At 40.8% G+C, this 14,531-nt stretch overlaps 1 protein-coding gene across 2 annotated transcripts in view; it reads left to right on the forward strand.

Annotated features, from left to right (window-relative positions):
• Positions 1-14,531, forward strand: part of LOC102788275 (thyrotropin-releasing hormone-degrading ectoenzyme-like) — a 267,187-nt gene that overhangs the window by 247,210 nt on the left and 5,446 nt on the right. The window contains exons 17-19 of one of the 2 annotated variants that reach the window (XM_006781006.2): positions 4,887-5,054; positions 7,715-7,855; positions 7,951-8,032. In XM_006781006.2, the coding sequence (XP_006781069.2) occupies positions 4,887-5,054; positions 7,715-7,855; positions 7,951-8,032 (391 nt within the window). Of the gene's footprint in view, positions 1-4,886; positions 5,055-7,714; positions 7,856-7,950; positions 8,225-14,531 lie in introns of those variants that run through there. The other variant, XM_087830568.1, reaches the window with a different exon arrangement.

The raw sequence follows: 14,531 nt of genomic DNA on the forward strand, positions 1-14,531 counted from the left end.
GGTGTTCTGACTTCGCCTAATGAGTTTGTGATTTGTTTTTGTCTCTTCAGAGGTGTGTCGGTGTAATTGCTCCCCTGGAAATAAAACTTACACTCAAGTTTCACTCAACATTGTCTTTTTCATTCCAGGCAGTTGTCAGAGTTTTAATTTGGCATTTTAAGAGAAGAATGCATGACGAGAAATAAAGAAAAGAATAATGGGTTTTCTTTAATGTTAGAGACTAGTGTAGGCAGTCCTGTGAAATCTAACTGGAACTTAGATGAATATATTCAAGGTTTCTTTCAAATGTTCATCAAAGTTATATTTTCAGTTCAGCACAGTAATGGGTAAATCTGATCTGACATACAGTAAATAAACATGACCCCCCCAGACTTTCTCGTCTGAATTTGACCTTCGGACTAGTCTTATTGAAATCTTGTGAGACCAGGTTCTCCTCATGCAGAAATAATATTTCAGTAGGCATAGATCTAAAGTTTAAAATGGATAAATAAATTATTAGGGAAGCGCTTCAAGGAGAACAGAGACGAGCACAGGTGTTACATCGGGTATGACCTTCCACATTCTGAAGTTTATTCTTTCACAGAGATTTACCTTTGTGCACTTTCCCACAGCTACTCCATACAGGGGAACACAGTGAAGTTATTCCGAACTAGACAACAAGCAGTCAGGTTGTCCTTGAGGTCTCCACAGAGGCAGAACAGAACACGGTCAGGTTATCATCCCCCACAAAGGCTCCACTGGGCCCAGCTCCTCAAAATAGTGAGAACTTGCCAAATGGAGAGGTCATCTCTAAAAAAAAATATACACTGTATATACTCACCAGACACTTTATTAGGAACACCTTGCTAATACCAGGTTTTACCTCCTTTTGCTTTGAGCTGCCGTATCTCTTTGTCCTACAAAGATAACATTGATGACTTCCTCTCTACCTTTAATGAAGAGTTTTGACAATTCAATATATATATATAAATATGTGGTTTGACAACCATTAGAACGGTTTCTGTGTAGCTACATAGACAGACCACCATCACCAACTTCTGACTCACACTCAGTAGATAAGCACACCTGAAATATGACAGAAGCCGCTCAGTTTAGAAAAGAGCTTCAGGGGTTGTCCTTGCTTTAAAGAGGTAAAGAGTTTATTATTGATAGCACAGATTTAACAAGATGCTGGAAACATACCTCGGGGATTTTGGTCCATATTGACATGAAGCCATCATGCTACACTTCCATCTTGTTCCACCACATCCCAAAGGTTTTCTGTTGGAATGGTGACTGTGGAGGTCATTTCAGGACAGTGAACTTGTTGGCATGTTCAAGAAACTAGTTTGAGATGATTTGATGGTTATAACTGTGCTCATAAAGGTCAGCAAAAATACTCAGGTACAGTAGGCTGTGAGGTTTAAATGATGCTCAGTTGCTACTATGGGGCCCAAAGAGCACCAAGAAAATATCCCCATAACCTTTACTCCAGAACCGTTGATACAAGGTAGGATGGATTCATGCACTTGTGTTGTTTATACCATCAAAATGCAGCAAAATTTGAGACGAAATCCGACCCGGCAACATTTTTCTAATCTTTTGTTGAGACTGTGTGAATTGTAGCCTCAGCTTTCTGTTCTTAGTAGACAGGAGGTACATTCAGTGTGGTGCAGAGACATATGATACCAGATATTTAACAAATAAGGGTCTCTGTTTTCCTTTAAATAGAGCAACTTGAACATCATGTTGAATTAAATAAGACATTAAACATCAGAATGAGACCACAAACTCAGGAAAGTGTTTACTGATGCCACAGATTTTACAGTCTCATAGAAACTTATATTACAGATTTATTTTTCACAACCAGAGGAGGCACGCCCTACTGCCTCATACTCAGGCACTTAAATATGAAGCTGCGTCCATCTTTTATAGATACTTACACAGATGTGGGTTTTGTCAGGTACACATGAAGTTTTTTATGTTGTTTTGACAGTTCAGAACATTTGTGTAGACTTTTTTCCCTTCATGGATGAAATGGGATTCATGGTGTATCAAAGGTCTTGCTCGAAGGGGCTCCAGATCTCGCTCTTATCAATCAGCCTGTACCACCAGGTGTTGCTTTTTTCCTCCAGCAGTCAGATAACTGAGAGACAGTTTGTGTAACCAGCATTTAGTGTGCCAGGTCACCTCACAGATTCCACTTTTATTGCTCTGCCTGCAAATGGTGATACACAGCACAATAATAAATGTTGACACAAGTCGTGGGGTGCTTTCACAGCAGGTTCAAAATAAGAAACATCATTCAGTTTGTGTTCAAAGACTTTACAAAAAAAAAAAAACTTTACAGACATATGACTGACACAAACCCAGCTCATTTTATTTTAATAAACTTTGTGTGTGTTTATTTTCTGTCACAGAGAAGTTACAAAGAGTAATCAGCTAGAAGCAATGTGAATCAAGACTGCAACTACACCATGTGTTATGTTGTAAATGGAAATAAATGGACTAAAATATATAATAACAAAACACGCATTTGTGACAATAAAACACTGGCAGCAATAAATAGAGAAAAAAATGTCAGATATTGTGTTATTATATCTTGTTCACCTCTTTGCTAATGATGAATCAGCTCCATCAGCTGTTTATCGCATCAAACGAGTCTGTTATATTGTGATGTTGGATATTAACCTCCTAACACTGTCAGTACCAACTTGTTGATTGTTGAGAGGTTAATGGGTGTTAATTTGTGTTTTCTTTGCTGCTGATCCAGTAAGGGTCACGAGGGCAGCAGTCTAATCAGAGATGACCAGACCTTCCTGTGCCCGGCCACTCACTCCAGCCTCCTACAGGAGGATACAGGAGCAGAGTTTTCTATGTATTCAGATAGAGGCTTAGGTTATTATTCTACCTTGTTAGTGTTGAAATAATTGTATCTGTCTAAACAAAGCAAACATCACTATATTATGGGTTCATCTACAGCTGGTGGTAATCACCAACAGAGGAAATGAGGTTCCTCTGTAGGCTGTCTGGCCTCTCCCTTAGAGATGTGGACAGAACAGAGCATTATTCCTCCACATCAAAAACAGCCATTTCAGATGATTCAAGGATTTGACCAGGGTGCTTACAGGTGAGATGTTTCAGCATTTCCAACTGGGATTAGACCCGAGGGCACACCCAGAACATGCTGGTGAAATTGAATCTCTCAGCTGGCTTAGGAATGCCTCAGACTCCCCCAAGAAGTAAGTGTTAGAGGAGCTGGAGAGGGAGAGAGAAATCTGAGAATCTCTGCTTAGACAGGTCTTGTTTTTGTACCTGTCTATTCATTAAGTAACTCACTCATATCTGGCACCCTGGAAGATCAATATTCAGTTCAAACAACAAGAGCAGCTGGTCGATTGTACAGGTTGTAAACCAATAACAGAGTTAATGAGTATTTAGAGTTGGTGAAAATGCAAATATTGGCCATCCCAATGACTGTGACTGTTTATGAGTCCTTCCATGATTAATATAGCTGAACACACTCTTTTTTTCCTGTGAGAGAACTTTTAGGATTTAAGTGACTGGCTTGTTTTCACTTTTTCTAGCTCATATTTCTTCCCATGTTGAACATGTTTTTAGTAGTGTTGCTTGGTCTTGCTTGCCAGCACTTATACTACACCACCAACTTTCATCAACTTCTGGTAATTATGACTAAAAGACTATTACGGGGCAGTAGCTTCTGTTTTAGTCAGTTACAGCTGCGACAATGCGGTCATAACAAGTAACTATGGATGGGAAACACAAGAAACAAGCCTCCTTTACTTTAGTTCTGATCAGTCCAGAATACCATTTTAATGACTTCCATCTCATCAAATTTATAAATAAGAGAGAACATTAGGGTCATCAACAAAGAGTCACTTATGGAGTTATTGTTTTGCAATGGAACTGAATCTAAAAGTTCTTAACTGCAACTCTAACAGCCTCAACTTGAATTACATAAAAAACACACAATCAATTCAAAACTGTTCAAAATGACGAGTTTGGTGACTGCAAAGAAATGCAGGGATCAAAAAGCTTTTATCGCTGCAGCTTAAACATGAACAAAGTTCCACAGCAGTACGGCTCATCCACCCTGCCAACACAGTCAGACTATCTGAATCCACTGAAGCACCAGAACAAATGCCACAGTAGTTTGTGCTACAAATAAAGCAAGGCAGCAGCTACCTGCGACCATATCACCGAAAGTCTTGTGAAGCTTTGCTCTGAGCATTCATCAGAGCAGCAGGGTGAACGGCTAATGTGTTTTTTAGCATCTCAGTTAGAATTCTCCTAAACCTCTACTCAGAATTTATGCATCGCCATCTCTGTCTCGGCGTGTTTACTTAACCGTGTATCTCAAAGTTGGAACTTGGACACTGACTAGAACATTTGCTGTGGTTACTCTGATTAAAGTTTGGCTTGGCGATTGTGAATGCAGCTGAGACAGAAGCTGTCTGCAGTCATATGCTATTCAAACTGAAAATATATTCCAACACAATAAATTTAGAGGTATGCGTGCCAATTAGACTTCCTGAAACTTTCTAAAGTCCCAGTTGTTCAAAAGTGTCTGAGTGTGGCTCTTTCTCTGCATTTTGTGACCATAGCAGCAGCAGGAGAAATGTTTTTAATGGAGCTTCTTAATGGAATCAGAATTTCTCACTTAGCACCCAGAGAGCGTCCCAGTTAATCCCGCAGACATGCCTTATCGGGGCTTTTAGTTTTATTACCTTCCTGTCCCTGCAGGAAGGTGGTACTGCAAATAAGTCACATCAAATACTCACATTCCTAAAATGATACCAGACTTTTGCTATACCGGTAATTTGTTGCACCGGGGCAGAGTGGCTTCAGTCAGTGTGATGGTGTGATATTGTGTCCCTGCCCTGTAGGATTCCTCCTAACATCCGAGACATAGTTTACTGCACCGGAGTCAGCCTGATGGACGAGGATGTGTGGGAGTTCATCTGGATGAAGTTTCACTCTTCCAACGCAGTTTCAGAGAAGAAGATCCTGCTGGAGGCTCTGACCTGCTCAGACAACACTTTCCTCCTCAACAGGTAGACATGGCTCGGCTGTCTCTGTCATTGCAGCTATTGTTTAAAAAAACACAGCTATCTCATTGAGTGTTTGTGAGGTTAAATTGCAATTCATAAAGTCATATGAATCAATATCATTGATCTACCCAACAAATATGCCCTGTTGGGGCCCATGTGAGGGCAAGTTTGGGCAGACCCACGCACCCCTAATACAAGGGGTCATCGCATAGTTGATTTGGCAGATTTTTACACCAGATGCCCTTCCTGACACAACTCTCAAAGGATTTAGGTCTCCCACATCGGGCCCGCATGGATTCTATACAGTATAACCATTTGTTTGTGTCTTTCGAGACGGTCACAGTGATAGACTGACCCAAGAGTCTGAATTCTGCTTCACTATTTTTTATGTTTTCAGGAACGCAACAGCAGTAACAAATCTTCCCATGTGAAATCAGGATTTTGTGACTGAAACTGAAACTTGAGCCATGTACAATGACTCTGTGCTGGAGGGGAACATAGAGACAGGCCAAGTGTGTCTGAGCATCACATATATAAATGACAGTGGTGGGATAGCATCCTGAAGTGAGATTAAGTTAACCTGTTAACATCCACTGGCATTTGTGTGCCTGTCAGGCTGTGCCAGTATCACAGTCACATCGTGTAATCTGAATATTAAATAATTCTGCATTGCTGCTATTTTTAATCAGTTTCCTGCTGTGATCTTAATTCACATCTGGATTATCTACCTCCTGCTGTTTGTCTTTAATTGCATCTTGCGTACATGTTCTGCAAATGTCATATAATATTAAATTGTTAAGACCTTCCGGCAGATATGTAACAACATTCGCATTTATTTTGAGCTGTAATAGGTGTCTGTGTAAGAGGGACCAAAAACAGACATGTGGAAGACAGGCAGGATGGAATAAATAAATAGAACTTTAATTAAAAAAAAAAAAAAAAAACGTACTGAAAATAAACAGAACGTGCTGCCGGGAACAGTTTGGTTAAGACCAACTTAGACTGAGTCTAAAAAAACATTATCAGACCAAGAAATGAAGGTAAAAGCCCAAATTTGGGGGACAGCGTGGAAACAATGACTTTGTTCATATTTGGAAAATGGCTCCGATACTGCAGAGTTGTGTCTGTACTGGGCTGTATTAGAATATGACAAACAAACCAGTGAACAATAAAAAATAAAAAGGTGACTAAATCCTACCTGTCAGGTGAGCTCTGTTAATTGGCGGCGCACTGACAGGAAAAAATTGCAAATTGACATAAAGGTGTGTGCAGTGAAAAGATGCCTGGGGGGCGTTACATGTGCTGAAATCCAGCTAGGTTTGTGTGTGTGTGTGTGTGTGTGTCTGTACAAGTGTGTTTTTGTGTGACTGTCTATACACAACACTGTATTTTATCAGGGGCAACTGCCACTATTGCTCATTGAGAAAAATTGCAAGGATGAATTACACACACACTCGTGGTAAGACCGATCAGTGTGTGTAGGTGTGTGTCTATGAATGTGTATGTGTGTGTGTCTCAGGTATTGATTTTCTACCCACAGTAAACTGTTCTGCAATCAGAGAGGTGGTACTGTATGTTCAGATTGCAACACACACACACACACACAAATCAAAAACCACAGCTCAGAAGGAAGCTGATTGGTCACACAGGAAATGGTTTCAGCAGAGGGATTGTGGGAAAAGAGAGAGAAAATTGATTTGGGGGTTTAATGAAAAGATGGCAGTTACAAACAATGAGCCAAGCGACACACACACACACACACACACACACACACACACACAGTGAAGCAACAGAAAATAAAGAAAGATGAAGGTAAACTTTGAACACGACGTTGGATGATTGAACATAAATTTATGAAACTCTTTGGCCTGCTCAGTTTCACATCTCAAAGAAAAAGAAAAACTCTCAATTTGATACGTTTACACCTCCAAAAGATCGCTCTGTGTGTGATCAATGTGTTTCTGTAAATCCCTTTAAATTCCCTCTTAAGCTGGGAGTAGCTCACGTGAGTGTTTCAGAGGACTCTTTCTTGATTTGGCAGAAACATCCTCCGGCAGCTCTCAAGGCAAAAAAACTACAAAATGACAGCTTGACCTTTTCTAGCCAGATTACATGAGCTGTTGACCCTCACGCTGCTGGCGAGTGACACACGCGTTAGACTTCACACACTGCGACTCTCACACCAAATCCAGAAACAGAGGCTAAACAACTCTTAATATCTGAACACAAAATACACTTTACGAGTTCCAGTTGCCAGAGGTGCACAGAACTTTCTATGTGAGGTTATTAATCCATGTATGAGAAAACTTTAACAGGAGGTAAAGAAGTTTATTGAGCGACTTGTAACTTTAAAAGATCCATATTTACATACCACATTGTTTTTTCTTAACTCTTTACTTCTTGAAAGCTGCTGTCATATTTCATGCATCAGGGAAGGCAGATGGGAAAACACTGTGGAAGAGTGTGAGCGTCGTCTTTAAGGGCTTTATAGTTAAATTCAAAGTCAGTATTTGGAGCAAATTTAAGTCTTTATTAATATTGTGATCGTGCTAATATTTGTTGAGCATGTTAATGTGTTAGCATATATGGAACCTATCAGCTCTCCAGGTAGACTCGGTACAGCCACATTCCAACCTTTCCATCCTTTTCTTTGTGTCTCCAAGGCTGTTGAACCTGTCTCTGACCTCGGACCTGGTCCCAGAGCAGGATGTGATTGATGTCATCATCCACGTGGGTCGAAACCCTCAGGGTCGGAACCTGGCCTGGAGGTACTTCAGAGAGAAGTGGGACATCCTGAACGCGCGGTAAGAGACGTGAACGATCAGAGAAGCACGCAAGCGTCTTCAAGTTCTTTACATGTAGCACCTGAAATGCCGTCTCTGTCTTCATTTCTGTTCAGATATGGTGAAGCTTTGTTCATGAATTCAAAACTCATCAGTGGAGTCACAGAGTTCCTCAACACTGAGCGAGAACTCAATGAGGTGAGTGAAACAAGTGGTGGTCTAAGATCAGATTTGCACACTGTTAGACCTCTGCCTCACCACTACATATTTCAAATACAACGAGGGTTTCTACAGACAAAAACATGGCTGCGCCATGGGCTCCCCCGTGTCACCTATTGTAGCCAACCTTTACATGGAGGAAGTGGGAAGAAAGGCTCTTGGCTCTTTTAAAGGAAGAGTACCCAGCTACTGGTACAGATATGTAGACGACACCTGGGTCAAAATCAAAACACAAGAAGTGGAATCCTTCACTGCGCACATTAACGCTGTCGATAAAAACATCAAGTTCACCAGGGAAGACACAAAGGATAACTGTTTGCCCTTCCTGGACTGCGCTGTGCACATTGAAGAGAATGGCAACCTCAACATTGAAGTTTACCAGAAGCCCACACACACGGACCAGTACCTCCTCTTTGACTCCCACCAGGACCCTACACCACCGGGCAGAACATGTTCCCTCTAAGCCTGAAGGAAAAAAGAAGGAACACACACATGTAACGGAAGCACTTAAAACATGCGGTTATCCTAATTGGGCTTTTATAAAGTCAGCAAAGAGGCACAGAAATGAAGATCAGACACCAGCGAGGGAGGATAAGAAAGACAAACGCAACAACATTGTCATCCCCTATGTAGCCGGTGTATCAGAGAAACTCAGGAGAGTTTTCTCCAAGCACGACATCCCAGTGTATTTCAGACCCAACAACACGCTCAGACAAAAACTGGTTCACCCAAAAGACAAAACTCCAAAACACAGACTTAACAATGTGGTGTATGCTGTACAGTGCAGCGAGGAATGCCCAGACCTCTACTTTGGAGAGACCAAACAGCCACTACATAAAGGCATGGCACAACATAGAAGAGCCACCTCCACAGGACAAGACTCAGCTGTCCATCTGCATCTAAAGGACAAAGGACACTCTTTCGAGGATGCCAATGTTCACATTTTGGACAGAGAGGACAGATGGTTTGAAAGAGGAGTGAAAGAAGCCATTTATGTCCACTGTGAGCGACCATCTTTGAACAGAGGCGGTGGTTTACGACACCAACTGTCTGCCATCTATAATCCAGTTTTGTGTTCCCTCCCCAGACGCCTTAACGCCCACTCACATCCTGGGCCATCTGACCTCAGGAATTCACATGATAGGGTGGGGCCAGGTTTCACAATGAGCTCACCCGAAACCCTGGCTGATTGTGACCCACACCCGTTTTCACACCTTGGCTCATGTGATTAGGTAGAGGATCATCAGGGGGTCCTTTTGTCCCTCTTTGGGGGGAAACTACCACTGGGTTTAAATCTGGGACTCTCTGCCATTTGACCTTAGAACTGAAGAAGCTTCTCGGATGAGAGGTGAAACGTCTTCAAGCAACTTAAAGAAGTGCAGACGCTTTTCTTTCAAAGCTCCCTCGACTACGATGACCTGGATGACTGAGAACCTTCACAGACATAGAAACAAGTGGTGTAGTTTTTTCTGTGATCAGTAGACTAAAGTTGGCATCTGATAGAAAGTGACATCTGGGGTTCAGAATTGTGTGAAGCTGCTATTTAAAAAAAATTCACAGTGTTTATTCACAATGAATGAACAATAAATCCCCGTGCTCTCCTCTGACTCCCGCGTTGCGTCCTCCGTGAAAAGTCCGTGTCTTAGTGCCCTCCGCTCCCGTGTCTCAGCACTACCCGTGCTGGCTGCTGTCCGTCGCTCCACACCTCTCCTGGGGAAAACAATAGAAGCAGCCGTCAGGACACAATACAACCGCGGGCATACACGCACTAACTAAACTCGACCGGAAGACTAACGTGGAGTCTCACGCAATGATCCAGTGTCGGTGGAAGCTCCAGCACTCTCCTAAATAGCTCCCCCAACGAGCCCTGATCAGCTGCAGGTGTTTGGCAAAGGTCTTCAGAGGTGGCCCACCTTCTAGCAGGGCCACACCCACCAGGCCTAAAGGTGCTACAGGAAACAGCTGCATATACACACACATACACACATACCTGCCTATATACCAATGTGGACACAGAACAGTAGCGCAGTATCACATATAATATAACACAAGTCCATAACAGCTCAGGGACCCCCGATAGCTCAGATCCAGGTCCCTGACATAAAGTTACTTGTGTAAATTAAATTTTCCTGTGATAGACTCTGTATACAATGTGAATGCAGCCACTATGACATCACACATTTTAAAGTTAGCAAAGTTAGGGTAACTTCACTAACTTTCTAACTTTAAGTTTTAAGAGTTGAGTATTTTTGTTGTTGTTCTTGTTGCCATCTTTAAAGGTCGTGAGTGAGGAGGTGGTCTGTCTGAGAATCCTGCATGGTAACACACCAGTGAGCGCATCCTGTTTAATTTCAAAAGATCTCCCTTTTATAAATTTCCCTCCTCATTTGATGAAGGTGAAAAACTCACCCATATGCTACACAGAGATTTTGATGATGAGCCAAAATGTTGTAACCATTCAAAGACAACTATTCTTTTGGATAATTTCTGAGACCGAGCCAGTGTGTTCTGATATAAAACAGACTGACCAGTTCAGACTGAGTTACTGTTTTGTGTCTTCTATGAAGTTTAGCTTCTTCTTCCTGATTTTCTTTCACCTGTGTTACACATTTGTTTAGCTTCCTCTAATTAACTCTGTCTGTACATATATCCTGAGTCCTCCCTTCATCCTTTCTTGGGGCATCCGTGTTTTTCCCACTGTGTTCCAATCCATTTTCCTCCCTGCTGTCTTCGTCATGTTCTCCTTACTTGGTAGAAACTTGGTGGAAAGTTTGGATTACTTTACTGTTTCACATTAAAGACTTTGTGACTCTAGACTCTTTCATTTGGCCTAAATAAATGAAGGGAAATTAATTCTTCCATTCAGAGCAAGAATAAATAAATCTATACCCTACCAGAAGGAAGATTAGCATGTTTTCTACATGCCAGTATGGGAGCTTGGAAATTAACAGGACCTTGAAATTAATCAGTGTGTAATTGTGTTCTCGAGAGGCTCACAGCTGGATCAATATTCCAAATTTACTGTTGATTACTCAGAGAAAATAGAGCTTGATTAACAACATTAATCGTTCCTGTGTTGAATCATCTCACAGCTACTACGCTTGTTGTTTGATATGATGAAAAGATGGAAATCAGATATAATTAAATATAAAATTAAAGGAAGAGAAAAAAGGTCGTAGGTGTTTCTGAATAAATCTTTTTATTTAAACTTTAGTGATTAATATTCTTTCGACTTTCCTGTTGGTATGGTAACCGCATTAGGTTTGGCTGTCAGTGAAACCTCTAAACGAAAACACCATGAGTTTAAGTTAATGATGATTCTTTTTAGTTTGAAAAGGGTCTTAGGGTGAGTCACACAGGAGAGGGAAAGTGTAAAGATAACAGAAAGTGAAATCATAGCAGAGACGAAAGGTGGAAGGAAGGCGCAGAGGAGTGCTCGGTTAACAATATGAACTGTAGTAAAGTGAGCCGAAGGGATGGATTTCCGCCCGTGCTTCACTGAATCTGTCAAACTCTGAACAACATTAAGTTTCCTTTTTGGCTCTCAACTTAAAAAAAAATAATTAATTCACTTCTTTCAAGAAAGATTCTCTTTTTGACCAAAAAACACCTTAATGTTGAAAACCTATTAATTTACAGTCCTGTAAACCAAAGTCTTCCTTTGAAATCTCCACTTTCATGCTGGAAATTTTATGTGTAATTATAAATTGTTGAAAAAAGAGCATTTTCAACAATTAATTGATGCCTTTCAAAGACAGTTTAGCTTGAATACATCACATGTTCACATTCAAATGTTTTTCTTCAGCTGTGTTTAAACAACAAAGTCTTCTTTATATAAAACCTCAGAGCCTTTTGTATTTCAGCTACTAAATGGCCAAATGTATATGCATGTGCCTTTTTATTGCTTTGTCCACCTGCCTTAGTTCCACTTGTAACAAGCAAAACAAATTGTTAAAAAGTTTCAAACTTAGATGCAGACCATGATCTCCTAGCTAATAAATGTGCTAAGACATCACCATCCCTCCCTAATGTGGACTTTGGAGGCCTTTCAGGTAGGACCATTATCTCTCAGCAGCCATTATTGCTGCATACGGTGCATGCACAGTTGTTGTCCAATCATCATGGGCACGAATGCTGTGATTTTGGACATTTAATGTTTTTTAGGCATTATTTTTCCAGGGTGGAGTGATTGTATAGAATACATGATTACTTAAACAGGAATTGGGTCCACATGTTTGAATTTATTATAGATTTTCTCAAATCTATGCAGGGTCAAAAGTGTAAATGAGTCAAATATAAATAATATGTACAGGCTAGTTAACATTTCCTTAGTCATCATGACTGACTACAGTTGGTCGTTTCTCTTTGCAGCACAAAAAGGATTTTTTTTGACAGCACTCACTGGATTGACCAATACTCAGAAAAATTGGAAAGTCCAAGAAACTCAGTGAAGATCTAAGAAAGGAAATTTATATGAGGGTGACCCAAACTGTCACCCTCACGTGAGAGGAAATTGGTTTTGATGTTGGGAATCATGAAGGCTAAAGCCTCCCATGAATGGAAACTGCTGGAACACCAGTGTCACTGTCCACAATGTGGTCACTTTGACAACACCATGGACTGACAGGGTGCTGATCAAGAAAGAAGCTGTGACTCCAAAATCAACACATTCAACCTCGACTGAAATTTCGAGCTTCCCACGTGTACAAGTCAAGTGCTTACGGAAGAAAGGTTTGATGGTCAAACAAGACAAAGATTTAGCTCTGGCCACAGTGACCTGAAATATTTTTAGAGGAGTAAAGGTGAGACTTTGAAACCTAAGAACACTGTACCGATTGTCAAGCATGGTGGTGGCAGCATCATGCACTGGGGCTGTTGTTCTGCACAAAGTGGATAAAATAATGAACGAGGACGACTACCTACAACTTAGATGACTGAAATTTGAACACGCTTGTTATTCCAGCAGGACAAAGATCTCAAATATACAAAAACTGTTGTTGGAATGGATAAAGTTGGCTAAAATTAAGCTTCTGGAATGGCCTTCCCAAAACCTTGACCTCAACCCTAATTTAAATGAACTTTACCAATTCTACAAAGACAAATAGTCAAATATCCATCCAGAATTATGTGAGCAGCTTGTTGATGGCTATCAAAAGCATCTGGACGAAGTGCAGCTTGCTAACCGAAGATTAGTGGGGGGTTTATAAATGTATTTGTGGCTCAGCTGCACGGGAGGGGTGGAGCAGTGGGTTCAGGGTGTGGTGTCAGGGGAGGCTGACACACACCTGAGCTCCGTCAGCTGATCGTGTCTCCCTTGTAAAAGATGTGCTGGGACCTGAAGTGGTGTGTGGAGTGTGCTACCAGCAGGGCAGCTGGAAATTTTCCCAGTGAAAAAACAGAGCAAATAAAAAAACGTGTGAATGTTGTTTTTTAAGATGTATGCTGTACAATCACACAACATTAGAAAAAGAACAGTTTGAAGAAATCATTAAAATCCAAATATTTTCATCACATTCATGCTCACAGTCAGTCTGTAAACCCTAATGGTTAAAGCAATTAAATAATTGTATACCCTTTATTCTAAGTGGGCGTGTCTGGGAAGTATTCTGCAGGCTCTGAAATACTGATGATATATGTGAATCCATTATGTTTACAGTTCAGCTGCTGAGGTTTTGTTTAATTTTATTTTATAATGACACTGTGAGGTGTGACACCGTGAGCAGAGTCGTTTCCTAGCTACCTGTAATTAGTAGCACAGGTATCTGTGTGTAGTGTGGTGCTCCGCTCAGTGAAAAAAAGCAAAATCTGTGAAGTGAATTTCAAGCTGTCTTGCTAATGACCATCAAAAATGTGTACTCACTCACCACAAGTACCATTCAAGCCAAGAGGAATGAAGAATAACTGCATTTAAATGTCCATGATTACAGTATTTAATTTGAAACTGTTTTACCTTACACATGCCTTTCTCCGTGATGCATAAGTGAAGAAAATTAAATAAGACACAAATAATCTGTTTGAGACGTGAAAACATCATCCAGGAGTTTTCAGTTATTTGCTTTAGTATCCATCTAACTTTGTGTTAACTGTTTGCAGAAGATCCTGCAAGCCCTGACCTCATTAGTTTCATCCAACACCTCTGGGGTGAACTGGAACAGCAACTGTGATCCAGATTTATCACCCAGCATCAGTGTAGCAGCACACTAATGCTCTCATGGCTGAATGGGAGCAAATCCTTGCAGCTGGGTTCACAATCTGGTCAAAACCCTCAAACTAAAAGAATGAAATGTGTATGCTATTGTTGTTGTTTTTTTTCAACTTCTATTGGCAATGTATCTGTTAATTGTACAGAATACATTCTTACTTTTTCTTACTTCTAAAAGTGGAATTATAAAACTTTCCTTTATTTATGTCATATATATACTCTCCCAGAGGTAGATTTTTATAATGGACATGGCACAAGTGAGGTCATGAGGTCAAT

This window comes from Neolamprologus brichardi, chromosome 17, assembly GCF_056152115.1.
Source record: "Neolamprologus brichardi isolate AB-2024 chromosome 17, ASM5615211v1, whole genome shotgun sequence".
Classification (NCBI taxonomy): Eukaryota; Metazoa; Chordata; class Actinopteri; order Cichliformes; family Cichlidae; genus Neolamprologus; species Neolamprologus brichardi.